The sequence below is a fragment of the Lingula anatina genome, chromosome 3 (assembly GCF_051362555.1).
Source record: "Lingula anatina isolate TDL-2025a chromosome 3, LinAna3.0, whole genome shotgun sequence".
NCBI classification, from domain to species: domain Eukaryota; kingdom Metazoa; phylum Brachiopoda; class Lingulata; order Lingulida; family Lingulidae; genus Lingula; species Lingula anatina.
Genome location: NC_141769.1, coordinates 15,326,646 through 15,343,969, shown reverse-complemented (window position 1 = coordinate 15,343,969; position 17,324 = coordinate 15,326,646). Strand labels below are relative to the sequence as shown.

The window sequence follows — 17,324 nt, the reverse complement described above, 5'->3', positions numbered from 1 at the left end:
TGGAGATGATGCTGATAAAGTGTGTAACATTAGCTACATGTTTTTTAGTCGGACATGGGGTGCATGGTCTTTGCTAAGGGAATTTTCATTTGCCTTTCGGAAAATTTTGCAAAGCCAGATTGTATTTTAAGATGTATAAGTCGTGTAACGTTGCGCAAATGCCACTCTGCTTCAAAGGAACAAACGGAGATTAGCGACAGCGTCAACAAAAAGAAAACGACGAGCTTGAACTTGAAGATAAAAACGGAGAATTTAAATGACGATCTACTGAGAAAGGTATTGATTAAACAGTAATTTCCCTGTGCCTCCATATTTTAGAAAAAAACTTAATATTCACTATCAGGGGCGGATGTAGGATTGTTTGAAGGGGTGGGGTGGGGGTCTGCGGATGCGAAAGCGAACCTCCCCCCTCAACTTGGCGTGAAGGGTCCCATAATTTTTTGGTATTTTAAAGGGCGAACGGTGCCATTTGGTACGGTTCATACCTATGATACAGCAAGTCAAAATTCTAATTTCAAGAGGGGACCAGAAATCGATGGGGGGGGGGGGGGGGGGGTCAGGACCCCCCCCCCCCCCCCCCGACCCCAGTTCTATATCCGCCACTGACCACACTGTCTTTATGTACATGCATGTCCCAGACCGCATGTATTTTCCTTACTCCCTAGGCTCTACCAGGGCCAGATATTGACACTTTACTACCCTAGGTTCTAGATTGCGGTGTTGCCAGCTCCATCTGGATTTCATATATAACCCACAAGCTAACACATTAAAAGGTATAGTGAGCAAGCTGTCTTAAATTTATAGTGCCCTGATATTCATAATACGCAGGTCAAGTTCGAAAATCAGCATGATTGGGCTATTTTGAGGGAATTTATGCTGTTTTTTCACTATTTTCAATATAAATGCAACACTGATAACACAATATAAGAAAAACGGATTGGCCAATTGTAATTATACTCACAGGAGTGGTCAATCTTACTAAAACGCAGGTTGAGTTCGAAAATCAGCATAATCGGGCCATTATTTTAGAAGTTATACTGTTTTTTTCACATTTCCTCAGATTCAATTCTTAAGCAAGTTAACAGTCTCATTATTTAACTAATAAGATGCCTAAAAGTGTTTGTTTGATATTTCCTGCATCTTTACAACATTGTTAGTTGATTATGTAAAAACATGGTAAACTTGTTATCATGTATTGTGTAATAAAGTGTCAAAAATGGAAATAAACTCATATCATTGCAGTTTGTCAGATTCAATCATCCACTATGTTCAGAATCTCAGAATGGAGGAAATTGGACATTTAACACTGTTCTATTGATACTTTTCCCATCTCATCAATTTTTTTAGTTGGTCATATAAAAATGGCAGTAAAATGTTTATTTTGTTTTATGTTAAAAAAGTGTTAAAAATGGAAATAAACCCATTTCAGAACATTCATGTCTTGTTTCACTTTTTTCAGCATATATGCAGCACAGATAACACAATAAGTGGAAAACTGTTTTTTCATTTGGCTTGAAACTTACAGAACTAATGAATATTCATAATACGCAGGTCAAGTTTGAAAATCAGCAAGATCGGGCAATTTTTATGGAAGTTATCCTGTTTTTTTTTTGTTTGTTTGTTTGTTTGTTTTTTTGTTTTTTTTTTTTTCAATTATTTCAGCACTTTTATAACACCGATAACAAGATAAGTGTAAAAATGTTTTTCCTTTTGGATTGAAATTTACAGAACTGGTGAATATTTATAATACGCAGGTCAAGTTTGAAAATTGGCATGATTGGACTATTTTTACAAAAGTAATGCTGTTTTTTGTCCCTTTATTCAGCATACATGCAACACTGATAACACATTTCAAGGAAAACCAATCAGCCTTTTGTCTTGCAACTCACAGGAGTGATCAATCTGACCAGTATACAGATCAAGTTTGAAAATAAGCTTGATCAGTTAAGTTTTGATGAAGTTATTAGCCTTTTTGTATATAAGTGGTTTTTCTTCAGATTTAATTCTTAAGCATGTTAACAGTCTCATTACGGAACTAATTGGATATGTAAAAGTGTTGTTTTAACATTTTCTGCTTCTTAACAATATTGTTAGTTGATTATATAAAAATGACGGTAAACCTATTATCCTGCATTGTGTAATAAAGTATCAAAAATGGAAAGGAACTCATCATTGCAGTTCGTCAGATTCAATCATTCACTATGTTCAGAATCTCCAAATGGAGCTAATTGGACATTATAAATTGTTCTATTGATATTTTTCCTATGTCAACAATTTTCCTAGTTGATCATTTAAAAATGACAGTTAATTGATTATGGTTTTATGTAATAAAAGGTGTTGAAAATGGAAAGAAAATCATTTCAGTACAGTTATCTCTTGTTAACATTTCGGCATTTTGAAAGTGTGACCCGAACTTCCATGTCCTTGGAGACCTTTCCATATCACATTTTCTGAATATCCATGATACTTTAATTTTTTTATAAAAAAATTGATGGTCATTATGTTGTTAAGTATTATGTTATATTGCATGAAAGTTAAAGAAAACCCTATTTTGGACACTGCTGCCAGGATAGCGATTAAGGGAAAACCATGTTACTTATGATAATCAACCTTACTGAAAAGACTGAAGTGCAGCTTGTGTTGGAAAACCATCGTAATTGTTTTCTGTTTTGAAAGCAATGCAGTACAGTGCTATTTGGTGCAATAAATGTATATGGATAGTAGGCAGTTAATTCAGGGTTATAAAATAATTTGCTTAATTGATTTTCAAGTGGGCATTAAATGAGATTACATAAACACACATTGAGATTTCATTGTAAAGTCCCATCGGTCTAGCTTTCTTAACTGTGTCACATAATTAGGAATCGATGATTATTATGCAGGTAAATGTTATTTAATATGGAAAATAAGTTTACAAAAAAAAATTTGTGTAACGCTTACATTAATGCTAAAGACGAATAACAGTGCCTCATTATTCTCAAACTCAATAGGGTTATTCATATCATGTTAGTAATTGTACAGCTAGATTAAAAGTTTGATTAGCAGCTTTATTGGTATTTTTTGTTATGTTTTATTTTACATTTTCTTTTAATTTTTTATGCTGTTTTTTTCACTTTTTTCAACATATATGCAACATTAATAACACAATATAAGAAAAACAGCTTAGCCAATTGTCATTATACTCACAGGAGTGGTCAATCTTACAAAAATGCAGGTTGAGTTCGAAAATCAGCGTTATCGGGCCATTATTTTAGAAGTTGTACTGTTTTTTCAAATTTCCTCAGATTCAATTCTTAGGCATGTTAACACATATCATTGCAGTTTGTCAGATTCAATCATCCACATCTGCCATGATGACCATGATGGGAAAACCCTGTTACTTATGATTGTCAAACTTTCAAAAAAGAAACACAGGACTAAAATGCAGCCCGAGTTGGAAAAGCAGTCTAATGGGCTTCTTTTTCTGAAAGTTATACATTTTAGTGAAATATTCATTATCTTTTTGGCATATTCACTGTGGGACTCGGAGCTCCCATGGACATGAAGCCGGATGGTAATCAAATTTTCTACATGTTCATGCTATTTATAGTCAATAATCAAAAATTGGTGATAATTATTCTATAATTTATTATGTAATGTTACATCAAAATTGACAATAATCTTTTTGCACTGCTACTGCAAACATTATGAAAAGAAAACTGTGTTATTTATTATTATATTTAACTTAAGAGTATGATTTTTAGGATTGGCATGCAGTTCAAATTAGAAAGCCAGGTCAATTGGGTTATCATTTATTATTGAATTTAATGCAATTTTGTGTGAAATTTCATTTTTCTCATTCTGGCACTTTCTAAATATAAACTTGAACTCTGATGGGCCTGAAGCCTTATGCTTTTACTTTCGTTGGTGTTACCTGTTGTGCAAAATTAAAATTTGATGTTGACTGTGCAGTTAAACATAATGTATTATTGCATCAGAAGTGGTAGTCTCCTATTTTGTGCATTATTGTTTTGTGCTCTTCTTAAGTTGTGACTTATGGGCCTGAAAGACCTTTGAGAGGGTCAGTCTATAAATTTCCCATGGGTATCACTTCGCTAATTTCAGTTATAAAGTAATTTGCCTAATTGATAGGCTACATAAAGCACACTTGTGATTTGAGATTACATAAAGCACACTTGTTGATATTTCCCTGTAAACTCCCATAGGTTAAGCTCTCTGCTAGATTAATAATAAGGAAGCAGTGATAATTATGCAGGTAAATTTTGTTTAATATTGCAAATAAGTTTTATATATATATATATATATATATATATATATATATATATATATATATATATATATCAAACTGAAAGATTAAAAGTTTGAATAGCAGCTTCATTGGAATTATATTTACCTCTGCCAAGGAGGTTATATTTTCACCCCTGTTTGTCATCAACATAACTCAAAAAGTTATGGACCGATTTTGCTGAAATTTTCAGGAACTGTCAGAAGTGGGCCAAAGAGGACAAAAATCAATAATAATCAACAATTGCTACCTTGGCAGAGGTCTGCACTCTCGGAGCGCTTTTCTAGTTTTGTTATGTTTTCCTTTATAATTTTTTCTCAAACACTTGCATTTGTGACTTTTAACTCTCATCCGCCTGAGACTCTGACATTTCTGTATTTCCACATAAGCAGTTGTATTGTTTTTTATGTCTTTAAACATTATGTTACTTATGTAATATTATTTTATGCACTGTCATCATTTTTCAAATATTGAGACTTTCATCATGTGAATTTGAACTCTCATGGTCCTGAAACTGTAATCTTATTGAAAGGGTAGATTGAGACCATCTTCTGGGACTTCTGGAAGACAGTCAGGTTATTAAGTTTATATTGCCTGGTATCTATTTTTTCTTCTGTTGGAAGACCATCAAAATGGAGGATGGATCAAAATAGATACTTTGGAATACTGTCAGAGAATATCTCTGGGTCCGCTCATGTTATTGACCATTTTACCTGTTGTGCATGATTAAAATTCAGTGTTGACTGATAGTGCTATTATAAGCATTATTTATTATTGCATCAAAATTGACAAAATGACCTTTTTTGCATCTTTATTTTCTGTTTTTTGTCTGTACATTTGACAGCTTTGCTGCCTTGTTTTTTTTTTAAGTAAACTTAAAAGTCTGGTATAACTTACAGAATTTTCAGTTAAAATAATTCCAGAATTGTGTCCTTGGGAGCAAAATAAATTTATATAAATAAAATATACAAATAAAAAATCTCAATTATAATAGTAAGTGAAATAAATAAATGAAAAATAAAAAGGAGTCAAATTTTGAAACTTCCATGTCAGCACTTTTGCCTAGGTTGAGTTATACCAGTGCATGCCATAAATTTTCAGCTCACTGGTCATTGGGACCACCACTTTCCTATAAATGTAATGGATCTAATCAGGATTTACTGGTTGGAATAAAAAAATCAGTAATAGTGGACATTTTCCCTTATATCATAAATATTAGTAATTATGAGTGATATTTTCTAATGCTTTTTCTTAATTTAGAATAATCTTGTTACTGTAGCAGTAACAGTTACATTTTTAAAGAAAATCATGGAAAATTAATCAAATTGAAAAGTTCAGCTCTTCTGATAACTCTGAGAAAAAACAAATGGAAGTGCCAGACAACCTAATTTACACTTTCTGTAAAATCAACTGGTCCATACAATTTTACTGACCGTGGGCATCAGACTAGTGGTTAACGTATGCCACAGACTGATTATACCAAACAAATTATTGCTTGACCAGGAAATATGCATAAGTACATTTGCAACTGTCACAATTACACTTAAGTTTTGTTTTTCAAAGAGATCTGAGAACTTAATTTTCTGAAAATTTGAAATTGGCTTGCAGTGGTGAAATTATGTCTATTTTTAGAACTGGGGGTCAGCAGGAGTGTGATCCCTCTCACCATATGAAAACAACAACACTCACAAATTAAATCAATGTCATTATATTTATTTACAGCCCTCTCACCATATAAAAGCAATAACATTCACGAATTAAATCAGTCATTATTCTAATTAATAATCAGAAAAACAAAAACATATAGAGGCTTGAATCAAGTACATCTGTTGAGTCTTCTTAACTACGCCTCCGGAAACAAGAAGTCAATCTGGAGAGGAAGCGCCGAAATCGTCCAAAACGTTTGTATTTCTTTGGTGCTGGAATGAAAATAAAATTGCACGTAATAAAAAAAAAGGGGGGGGGGGGGCAAAAAGGAGTTAAACTTTAAGAGAAACATTTGGCTTTTATAGCTTTATCTTATAGTATGTGGCAAACAAAATACAAATGTATTTTTTGTTTTCAACTGAAACCTTATCTTAAGAATATGATTTTTAATTTATTAAAATATAAAAAGAATGATACATTTTTATAACGATAGCCAGCCTCAATGGCTGGACAAAGAGGGTCCCTCAATGACGCCAAGGTACAATAGTACTAGAATTTGCAATGACAAAAATAAAATACTTGATAGTAATGCCTGCTTAGGATTTAACATATAGCTGCATCTTATATAACCACCACCACCACCATATATAAATCCCTTTTATTTACACCTACCACCCTCACTCCCACTCTCAATCTCCCCCTGGAAGATACTGGTGATATTGTTGTTGTCATCTACTGAAAATGACAATTTGGTTACTTTTCTTTCCTTATTAGTGGTATAGCATTGTGTTTGTATACTAGTATATAATTCTAATATTTACTGTCAGACACAATGAATTTGGCCAACTTTTTTCTTTCAAAGCTTTGTTTCACTCAAATAGTTAGAGAAAATAATAAAAAAAGTGTGCAAAGATTTTCTTCATCAGAAACGTGTGGCACAAATGAATTTTCTAACCAAACATGCTGAAAACTTTTCAGAATGGCTGGACATTTGGACCGGCAGTAATGAAAAATTTGTTGGGCCGAATGGGTTTTTGTCAGACCGAAAATCACCCTATTCGTTTGAGACATATAAGACTAGGGGAGCTTACTTTGTTTGTAAATGTGATAGGTTTGAAATGGAAGGGACAAACGCTTTGGGTTTTATATAATTTTATTAGTGAAGTATGTAGAATGATGACTGTAAATTCAAAATTGCAGCTTTTAAAACTCTTGTTGGTCCTTTGGACCGACCAAATCCAAATTTTTACTGGTCCAGACAAATTTTCTCGGTCATGACCGAACGGATCGACAGTTTCAGCATGTCTGCTAACTCCAGCATATGTAACATCATAAGATTTTTTTCCTACAATATTTTTACACTCCTTTACTTACACGAATCTGTGTTTGTCCCCCTTTCATTGCAATTCTCTGAAATAAGAAATTAAATGTATCAGATCAGAAGTGAGGGTATAAAATGTGTCAGATTTGAAGCTGAGGGTGTAAAATAACTGAAGCTAATGCCTGCTTAGGATTTATCATATACATGTAGATACCTCTTATATAACCACCACCACCACTACCCTAAATCCCCTTTATTTACACCTACCGCCCTCACTCCCACTCTCCCCTTGGACGATATTGGTGATATTGTTCTTGTCATCAACTGAAAATAACAGTTTGATTAATTGTCCTTCCTCACTAGTGGTAAGGCAAGGGTTTGTATATTCTAATTTTTACTGTCAGACACACTGAATTTTGCCAACTTCTTTCTTTCAAAGCTTTGTTTCAAACAAATAGTTTGAGAAAAAAGGATACAAATATTTTCTTCATCAGAAACTTGTGGCACAAATAAATTATCTAACTCCAGCAAATGTTACATCATCAGATTTTTTCCTACAAATTTTTACACTCCTTTACTTACACAAATCAGTCTTTGTCACCCTTTCATTGCAATCTTCTGAAACAAGAAATTAAATGTATGAGATCTACTAGTATGTTCAGTATAGCAAAATTTACTTACATAAACCAGTGTGATCCTTGATGTCAGTGCCCTCTGAAAACATTTCTTTTCTGTTGATTCAAATTATATCATGATTACATATTTAATAAGTTAATGTTTTTTTGTTTTTTTTTTTGTTGTTTTTTTTTGCTAGAAAATATATCAAGTAGATAAACCTGCCAGTTATCATTCATGTTGGTTACATATAAAATAGTTCCGTACCAATAGGAGGATCAGGAATTAATTCCTCATCCAATTCTGGAATGAAATAAGTTACACTTTCATGAAATGTATTTAAGTACAACATTCATATTCATAAATAAAGGAAAAATGTTATGTAAATTCTCAATTTGTCAAAAATGTAAATTCTCAATTTGTCAAAAATGTAAAATTTAATGTGATTTTAGAACCCAGATCAGTTGAAATGTCGATATTGAGCAAAGGCCTTTCCCAAACTTGAGTGTTCGAGGACAGTGGAAGCTCATCTCCCTATTATCAGCTTGCTTTTCCCATTTAAGATACTTGATAGTCAGTGACTCTTCCCATCTTCTCAGGAATAAGACTTCTTTGTGCAACATCAGTGATCAGTCCCACCCCCTTACTTTGTTAAAGATGAGCCCATTGCAGGCATTTCAACCAACTATTTACAAATTTCTTTTTATCTGTATATTTGATTTTATTTGATGATGATTGATCATGTTATATAATCATGAAAAGAAGCAATAATAACATGACTGCTATCTCCATAATGATATACCAGTAGGTCTCTTAAAAGTCAATGTATGTGAAACACAGCATGCAGAGCTAGAATAAAGCTAATTTACTTTTAATAAATTAAAAAAAAATCACACAGTTGATGATTTACCTCCAAGATTACTTACCCTCAATCTTCATATTTGTGTCACCCCATTTGCAAATGATTTTCATATTGTTTGAGGTGACATGAATGTGCCTGTTAATGAAAGGCCTTGGCTCCCATTCATATCCAGTGTCAGGGCAGTTAATCTGGATAACAAAAAAGTTAATCTGGATAACAATACAGCTGATGAATAAAAAAAAAACAAGATAAACATTTGAAATATTATAAAGTACATAACATATTACGTAACTGAAGACTCCTTCGTGAGAAAATTCCTTTGCTTACATAAAAAGCATAACATCACCCATGCTACTGTATATGTTACTAAAGTAATTACAGTAAGTTTCTTCAAGAATTATTTTGAGTTTCAACATCTGTGTAAGTAATGCTTGTGTTCTACTGCATTGAAAAAAAAAAAAAAATATATATATATATATATATATATATATTTCTTTTTTTAAAGATTTTCATGTATTTTTCGTAATCAAGGAGCAATTAAGGCATCAATTTTGAAAACAGAAAGCAATAAAGAAAAAAGACTGACAGAGAGACACCACATGAAGCTATAATATATTTGTCTGATAAAACCAGAATAATTTCTATTTTTTGTACAATTATTAAACTCAATATATTGTACTTACGTCAGATTGCCTGACAAATTTAAACTCCTGTCTTGATTCCCTTTTCAAATTGAGAACTGCAGTTTGTGGGTGGCCAGGGCCCCCCTGCAGTTTTATGCCATCCTCTGGGCACCAGCTGCCCAGTTGAGGGCAACTGCCCACAACTTTTGCCGGCAAAATATTATCCACTAAAACAATGTGGACTTTTGCCATATCTGGTTAAAGAAAATAATAATAAAATAAAAAATGGAATGAATAATATAACTTCGTTGGCACATCTGTTCATTGGCACAGATATACATGAAAGAGTATGAATATGTACAGTAGTACAAAAAATGTAGCACTCTATAATAATATTACTCTGAAGCTGGTCAATGAGTATATGGGACTATTTTAATAATTATAATAGTTATGCTGATAGTTATGGTTTATTGCACTCTCTTTGCAATATTCACATGTACAGTGTACTTCTACAACCTATATTGAATGCAATGGATCAGTATGAATTTAAAATGACGACAGGCTCAATAACATTAATCAAAACTTGAAAATGAATATGAAAGAAAAATATATGTATTTTAGTAGAATAAGGTATTCATCATTCTTTTAAAATCTAAAAAGTTCATCGGAAGACATGTCACTGAAACTTATACTCAGTATAAGCATGCAGTATAGTATGAAATTGTTTCTATACAGATCGATACATGTGGGGAGTGCTAACGCATGGATTTTCGTGCTAATACTTTTATGCATTGTGTATCCTGTTATTACATGTATCTGTTATTGAACCTCAATTATCTACAGTACATATATATGTGTGTAGAATGGACGTCACTGCTTGTGACAATACGATACTACCAGTAGACTGAAACATTACTGAAACATGATTCATACATTATCGGACTGGTGCACTTAACATGCTACAAACGGTTATAGTATGCATGCACTGTTTACAGTGTTACCTTTGCATTTTGGCTCATCCTGTTGAATACACGAATTTGTAGATTTGTTCTCCGTCGCCATCTACAAAAAAGTTCCATCTTTAGCACTCTTTATTTCCAGTTTTGATAAAGGAAATGTAACTTGCTTAGATCTACCCTGATGAATTTTTTATCAAAAACATCTCCGGATCCGTGAATACAAGGCAAGAATTGCCATCCTATTTGGACTTACTTTTCTAAATTATTGCGTGTTCAAGAATTGTGATCAGTGCATGTTAATTAAAATATCAAATACAAAGTAAATACAAAATATATGGATAAACTTCACTTGTTTCTTGATTTTTTTGTTCTATAAGAGGTCTGCAATAGAAGATATCTAGTAAAGAATGCAACTTACAGCGCTGAATGAATCAGATTCACCCATCTCAAAATCAATCGAGATATGTTTACCTAATTTGCATATACGCATAGTAAAATAATTTAAGAAATTTGATTGGGCAGCACTTTATTGTTCTCAAAACTTTCAACCAATCAAATTTTCTGTTTTTTAAAGACGTTAGGTCATTTCTACGATTGTGATCATATCCTTCTACTCAGAATTGAATCTTTGTTTAATGATATTTTGATTATTGAATCTTCTACAAACTGCATGGTTATTTCCTTAACATTTACATGAGCTACGAAGTTTGTCTCATGGGAAAATCACCCAGCAGCTTCCAAGAGTGACGTCACGACGCACTTCCGGTTTTCGTCGAGTCTCGAAGAAAGTTTTGTACCAAATTTGAGGCGTTTTATTCAAAATCTACGCAATGGTTTGAATTAAAATTTGTATTGGTACAAAAATTCTTTAAATTACACTGCACCTACTTGTGCAAAATTTAAGAGCTTTAAATTCCATGGTTTTTATACGCGTTCAAATATAAAATTTAGCCAGTTTTCGTTGATCTTGTAAAAGACGACTCTATTACTGATCATAGAAATTGACTATAGAAACTTGAAGTACTATTGTACGTGAGCCATAACAGCAAAAAATTATTTAACTTTTAAAGTTCTTTCGTCAGCAGTGTTTTGAAATGAGTATTAATAATTATCTTTGTCATTAAAATATTAACAAAAACACATACCTAACAATTGACATAAAATGTAGCATTCTTATAAAAATTTGGTGACGTTAACGATTTGAGCATTCAGCAGTTTACAACCCCCCCCCCCCCCCCCCCCCGCCGTTCCATGTTTTTACAAAGCACCAAATTATGCGTACCACACTGGTATTTAATGATTTTGTCTATTATAAATATATTTGTTACACTGACAATATATTTGTTATATCCGTAGCATTTTATTCTGAAATATTCTACCACGTTGATTGTAAAATGGGGCTCGGTGTGTGCAATGATATAGGCTGTAACGAAAAATATTATCTGCATCAGGTGCATTTTGTGCATTACCTCAGGTGCACTAAATATTAGCACTTGACAGTTCTGTGCCAGGTTTTCTTCTTCATGGCGCGCAGCACGTGCTTAGGTGAATCTAATATAGGCCTACCGTTAATTGTAGGCTGAAGCACCCGAAAGCCAGACTCCGCGCGTCAAGGTTGGTAAAAAGTTGATGCGAAAATATGAAGTCGTGCTCAACCAATCCTAAAGGGAAAAGTTGTCTAACGACATAGTTGATGTAAGCATGATTCGCGCATCAAGGTTAGGCCACACTTTTTTAATTTTATGGATGACATCCTGCGCGCGCACCGATTTTCGTCCGTTCTCCAAAAAAAAAAAAAAAAAAAAAATCCCCCCCCAAACCGCCCCCCCCACCCCCACCCCACAAGGAAGTCGGTTGTCGCAAACATCGTTATTGAATTTGCCGGAAAATGCAATCGGCAATTCTCGGCTAATGCCGCAAGCTCCATACTGTCATTGTCGACTGCGGAGACATCCGAGTAGTTCCGAGTGCGGAAAATGAGCTTTCTGCACATGCGTATTATCACCACGTGGAAATATGGCCGTTTTGCTTTCAACTTCATCTCTAGCATTAATTTCAAAATACACGACAATTAAAGTCATAAAGAGAACGGGGGCCGTCGTTTTGGATTGGTTTGCCATTGATATTGGACATGGAGATATCACCCTTTTACAATTTTACGAAAGGCTGGCCGAGGCCAGCGATCATCGCCCGGAAAATTTCAGTGACATTCTGTCCAAAGCAGCACATTACCAGTTTCATTTTGGAGCGAAAAAAGGGTCGACAAGAGCGTCGTGGTATTTGGTGGACTGAAGGTCGGACAGGCCACCCGATAGTTGGCTGCTACGTGTGAGTCGAAGTAGACAAAATGGCATCGACCGAAATTACCTTAGTAGTAGGAAGCATAGGCCTATCTTTGCTTCATATTTTTTAACAATTCTGTGAAGTGTTTACAATGCTTTAATTTTCTGAGAGTACAAATAAAGACACGCTGTTTATTTGATATTTGTTTTATTGGTTGCTATACCAACAGAATGCATGAAATAACCTTAAATAGATTTGGTAATATGCAGCATATATATTCATGACCTTTTACCTTTCTACGAAGTAGGCCCTATTCACAATGCTTTAATATTTTTAGAGCATGGATAAAGACATGTTGTTAGTTTGATACGTGTTTCTGTGGTAAATTAGTGTTTCCAGCTGTGTACTGAAAACATAACTTTTCTTAAGCAGTTTTTTTTTTTTTTTTTGGACTGTTTTTTTTTTTTTTTTGCCCGCTCGCACCGACTTTGGGGTCCCCAGAGGATGTCATCCATAAAAATAAAAAAGTGTGGCCTATAAGAATAACAGAACCGATCTGTGAGGGATAAACGAGGCATGCGTCCGCAAGCAACAACTACCAGTTTTCATTTGTGAAAACATCATTGTTTTACCTTGACGCCTACGCGTTTAATTTTTTTTTTTTTTTGGCTGCACTGTCTCGTTTCCACGGCGACCATTCATAAAAAGAGGGCGTTGTTAGGAATTAAACGATGTTTCTGATCGTCTTATCCGAACGCAAAGCGTTGTCGCGTTAACTCATTCGGTATCTGTACATGTACATTGTATGACAAAGGTGTCTGGTCATAGATCTTGTGAATTGGCCCTATCACTTTTAAATAATCGCACCCATCAATTTATCATGCAGGTAATAAGGCAGTGTTGGGCATGTATAATTTTCCTTTATATTTAAGTGTGCATAGTGTGTTGTAGAGATTATTTCATTTTTGTTTCTAGGTTAAACAGGGTCTTACAAAAGGCTTGCCTATCGTCCACCATGATGGTTATGTCTGTGACCACCCAGTGAAGCACAGGTTTGCAATGAGAAAGTTCCAAACCGTATTCAGACATCTCAGAAGCGACAGTGTAATCTCAGTCAAGCAGGTTGTGCATCCGGACATGGTCGGAGAGGACACATTGGCTGGGGTTCATAAGCCAGAGTACATACAGGATTTTTTCAATGGCACTACCTCTGCGGCTGCCCAGAGGAAGACAGGGTTCAAATGGAGTGAGGGTCTGGTAAAAAGGTGCAGGTTTGAAACAGGTACAGTACTACACTGTTTAGAACTCCTTCTTAGACTCAAGATTTTGATTAAAGTGGGAGGGGTGATGTTTCCATTCAAATGTGTATTTTAAGATAACCTTGGGGATGGGCACAAATCTCTTTCATCTCCCGTATTGCATGTAGCTGGTGAATGTAATGTACATTATCACAAGTAAGAAGCTCCTTTATGTGGTAGCATTTACTCTATTTATTTGAAGACAAACTCTTCATGTGCAGACATAATAGACTAAAAATGTATTATCCAACACTTTTGGTATGTACTTTGGTCCGTGAGGCATGATAAGTTTAGACTTGAATAGAGGATGGTAGCACCTTTAAACTTACATTTTTTTTTTTTTTTTTGAATTGTCCAATTTTTCATTTTGTGTCTGTATACTTGTCAGCTTTTCTGTCATAGCCATTATCATTACCCTCAGAATTTATACGATTTCTCACATTTATCTAGGGGGCACCATAACAGGCGCAAGACTTGCTCTGGAAGTGGGGATGGCTTCAAGCACAGCAGGGGGGACCCATCATGCTTTTCCAGACTACGGCTCAGGCTTCTGTCTGATCAATGACATGGCAGTGGCTACAGACTTTGTGCTGAGGCAAGGGCTGGCAGAGAAAGTATTGATCGTTGACCTGGATGTTCACCAGGGCGATGGAACTGCCTACATATTTAGAGAAAATGACTGTGTTTTTACATTCTCCATGCATGGTGTGAATAATTTTCCAGTTAGGAAACAGCAGAGTGATTTGGATGTAGAACTTCCAGATAAAACAGGGGTAAATATCTATCAAAAGTGAAGCATCAAAGATATGCACAGAGACCAAGAATTTCTTTTCTTACTTCAAAATCACATGTCATTATATATCGGCTGAACATATTATTATTATTGTTATTATCATTACTGCAGATATTATTATTATTATTGACACTTTGGTTATTGTCTGACTTATTACAGTGGAAATGATGTGTCAACCTGACTCTGGGGTCACACTGCTTTACATATGCAGTTTTGCCCAACTTGCTCTAAAGATATTTGCTTTCCATATCATACCATATTACAACAGTACCTTGTGTTTTAAATGTTAAGTATTTTTATTATATACATTTATACATTTTAAAACAGCTGTAGTTCAGATTTAATTTGCTCTGATTTTTTCCAGGATAAATCATATATGGAGAGGTTACAGGAGCTATTACCCCATTTAGTGAAGTCTTTCCGCCCAGATCTTGTGGTCTACGATGCAGGAGTTGATCCTCATGAAAAAGATGAATTGGGAAGACTTTGTCTCACTGATCAAGGTACAACATTTTCTATCATATGTCAATTTTAGTTAGCCATTTTTTCCTTTCTTTCTTTTTTGTAATCTACACTGATCACTCTTTTAATTATATAATTGGCCACTGAACCTTTGCAAAATGATTGTTGAGTTTTTGTGGGGTGGGGAGTGTAAGCAATTAGCAGAAGTTAAAGATCAGTTTCCAATTATAGATTTACTTGCTCTAACTGTTTTTGGATTGGACTTAATGTTCAACATTATAAAAAACTTATGTACAGGATTTCATTTTTTGCAAATTGATCAGTGAATTATTTGCGAGTGTGTGTTGGGGATGGGGATAAGCAATTAGCAAGAGTTCAGTTGAGAATCAGAAAGCTTCTGATTAGAGATTGCTCTTACCATTTTTGAACTTGGCTTTATGTTTAACATTGTAAAAAATGTTCTATTCTGTAAAAGTTTTATGCAAATAGTGTTGTATGTTTTTTTAAATTAAAATTACTGTAAAATCATTGTATCTGTTTGATACATGTAGTATACTTGAAGTTAAACATAATTTAGATGTCTAATGATATACATGATTGAAGTCTCTTCTATAAATTCAGGGCTTTTTGATAGAGATTATTATGTTCTGAAGTACCTGTCCTCCCAGGGGTGCCCATGTGTGACTGTGATAGGAGGAGGTTACGCACAAGATGTTGATTTACTTGGACTCAGGCATACCATTATACACAGAGCAGCTACCAAGGTAATTCTTTAATGCATATGTTACGTTTATAGATTTTTTTAATGAGTGTTTGAAGATAATTAATTATGAACTTGAATAAGGGGTATGCTCCAGATTAAGATTTGTGGGGGTTCTGGCCACCTGGGATATTCAAAGCAGCAACCTTAGTTACTGTTATAATATGGGGGTTTATGAGATAAAGTTTAATATAAAAGTAAAATGATGGGGATGGTTAGGGTGAAGATGTTAGGGTGGTTGGCACTTGGGGGGGGTGTGTGCACATAGGATGTATATAACTCGTATTACTCATTACAGGCTCAGTTTTCACATCTGTTTGTAACTTTGTTAGTATGTTCTTCACCAGCCTAATCAGAAAGTTATGTTTGGCTTTCAATCAAATTTTTAGGATAGGTCAGGAATGGGATTACCTAAAAGTGATCAGAATTTGATGGTGATATGGATAACCTATCAGGATCCAGTTTTTTTTAAAGATTCATTGCCATCATGAGATAGAGCCAATTTGGTCATTTTTGCTTATAACTCCACAAATTATGTTGTTTAGTATTAAGAATTTGTTTTTATTTTCTTTTCTTGCAGGTATGGCAGGAAATGAAGGGCTGTTCAATATAATGGTGGTATTACCTGCTTAACAGTATTAATTATACAAAAGAGTTTATTTTATGTTGTTTTTAACAGCTTATATTTTGAAATTCAGTAAGAAATCATGGTAATTTATTTTTGATTAAGTTGTATGGTTTTATGAGTATATTAAACAAGACAGTTACTATCTAGTACTTTGCATTGTATTAAGAGCATGTGATTTGATTAAGGATGAAGACAGGGGGTGCCTTAGCTATTCATATCATTATTTTATTACATAACAGCTATGTAAGGAGATATAATGCAATATAACTTGATGTTCACTACACATACACGCTTAGATAGCAGGGTTTGTAAGCCCCCATTAGGATCAACAAAGATTTGTCTCGAATTCTTGCCAAAAACATCCCAATTTACAAATTTTCCACTTTGACAATACCCCCTATCACCTATCATGACTGAAGCAATTGTAGTTTGAAAATGGAGCTGTTATTATGAAATCCCAGGCACATTCTCAAAGACGAAGCTTAGATCTAACAAATAAATTCTTTTATAGGTTGGAGGTCTAAATTATTTTTTGACAGTGGTGTAAATTTTTCTCTGAGAAAAAGAAATTTAGCATTAAATCTCCTTACAAAACTATAATGCAGAAATATAATAATGATATGAAATTAACTGAAATAAACTTTTTATTGGTATGTATCCCATTGGTATATCTTGTTCCATTAAAAAGATAACCCCCATCTTCATCTCTTTATATTAAAATATAAACTTTTCATTTTCATATTTATTGATATTTCACACAATATTTTGAAATATTATATTATATGTTT

The 17,324-nt window shown here is 34.0% G+C and overlaps 2 protein-coding genes across 2 annotated transcripts; one reads left to right on the top strand and one right to left on the bottom strand.

Moving 5' to 3' along the window:
- The first annotated feature begins 25 nt into the window (after positions 1-25).
- Positions 26-17,313, top strand: LOC106181313 (uncharacterized). The gene is made up of 6 exons (XM_013565645.3): positions 26-276; positions 13,571-13,877; positions 14,344-14,666; positions 15,051-15,189; positions 15,770-15,912; positions 16,489-17,313. Exons 1-6 carry the CDS (start codon positions 55-57, stop codon positions 16,519-16,521), a joined length of 1,167 nt encoding a protein of 388 aa, XP_013421099.2. The 5' UTR covers positions 26-54; the 3' UTR covers positions 16,522-17,313.
- On the bottom strand, positions 5,983-10,758 carry LOC147762956 (uncharacterized). The gene is made up of 10 exons (XM_087009503.1): positions 10,731-10,758; positions 10,355-10,415; positions 9,414-9,607; positions 8,795-8,918; positions 8,136-8,171; positions 7,836-7,871; positions 7,521-7,577; positions 7,307-7,342; positions 6,605-6,667; positions 5,983-6,204 (listed from the first exon to the last, which is right to left on the bottom strand). The coding sequence occupies exons 1-10, from the start codon at positions 10,755-10,757 to the stop codon at positions 6,125-6,127; spliced, it is 714 nt and encodes a 237-aa protein (XP_086865629.1). The 5' UTR covers position 10,758; the 3' UTR covers positions 5,983-6,124.
- Positions 17,314-17,324: the final 11 nt, after the last annotated feature.

What these genes read in the sequence shown, in the direction of transcription:
- LOC106181313 (XM_013565645.3), top strand. Translation starts at nt 55, where the DNA reads ATGGGGTGCATGGTCTTTGCTAAGGGAATTTTCATTTGCCTTTCGGAA. An exon ending in ATGACGATCTACTGAGAAAG is followed by an intron (nt 277 to 13,570) that starts GTATTGATTAAA and finishes TTTTGTTTCTAG; the next exon opens with GTTAAACAGGGTCTTACAAA. An exon ending in AACTTCCAGATAAAACAGGG is followed by an intron (nt 14,667 to 15,050) that starts GTAAATATCTAT and finishes GATTTTTTCCAG; the next exon opens with GATAAATCATATATGGAGAG.
- LOC147762956 (XM_087009503.1), bottom strand. Translation starts at nt 10,757, where the DNA reads ATGGGTGAATCTGATTCATTCAGCGCT. An exon ending in CACAAATATGAAGATTGAGG is followed by an intron (nt 8,172 to 8,794) that starts GTAAGTAATCTT and finishes ATTTCATTCCAG; the next exon opens with AATTGGATGAGGAATTAATT. An exon ending in AATTCCTGATCCTCCTATTG is followed by an intron (nt 7,872 to 8,135) that starts GTACGGAACTAT and finishes TTCTTGTTTCAG; the next exon opens with AAGATTGCAATGAAAGGGTG.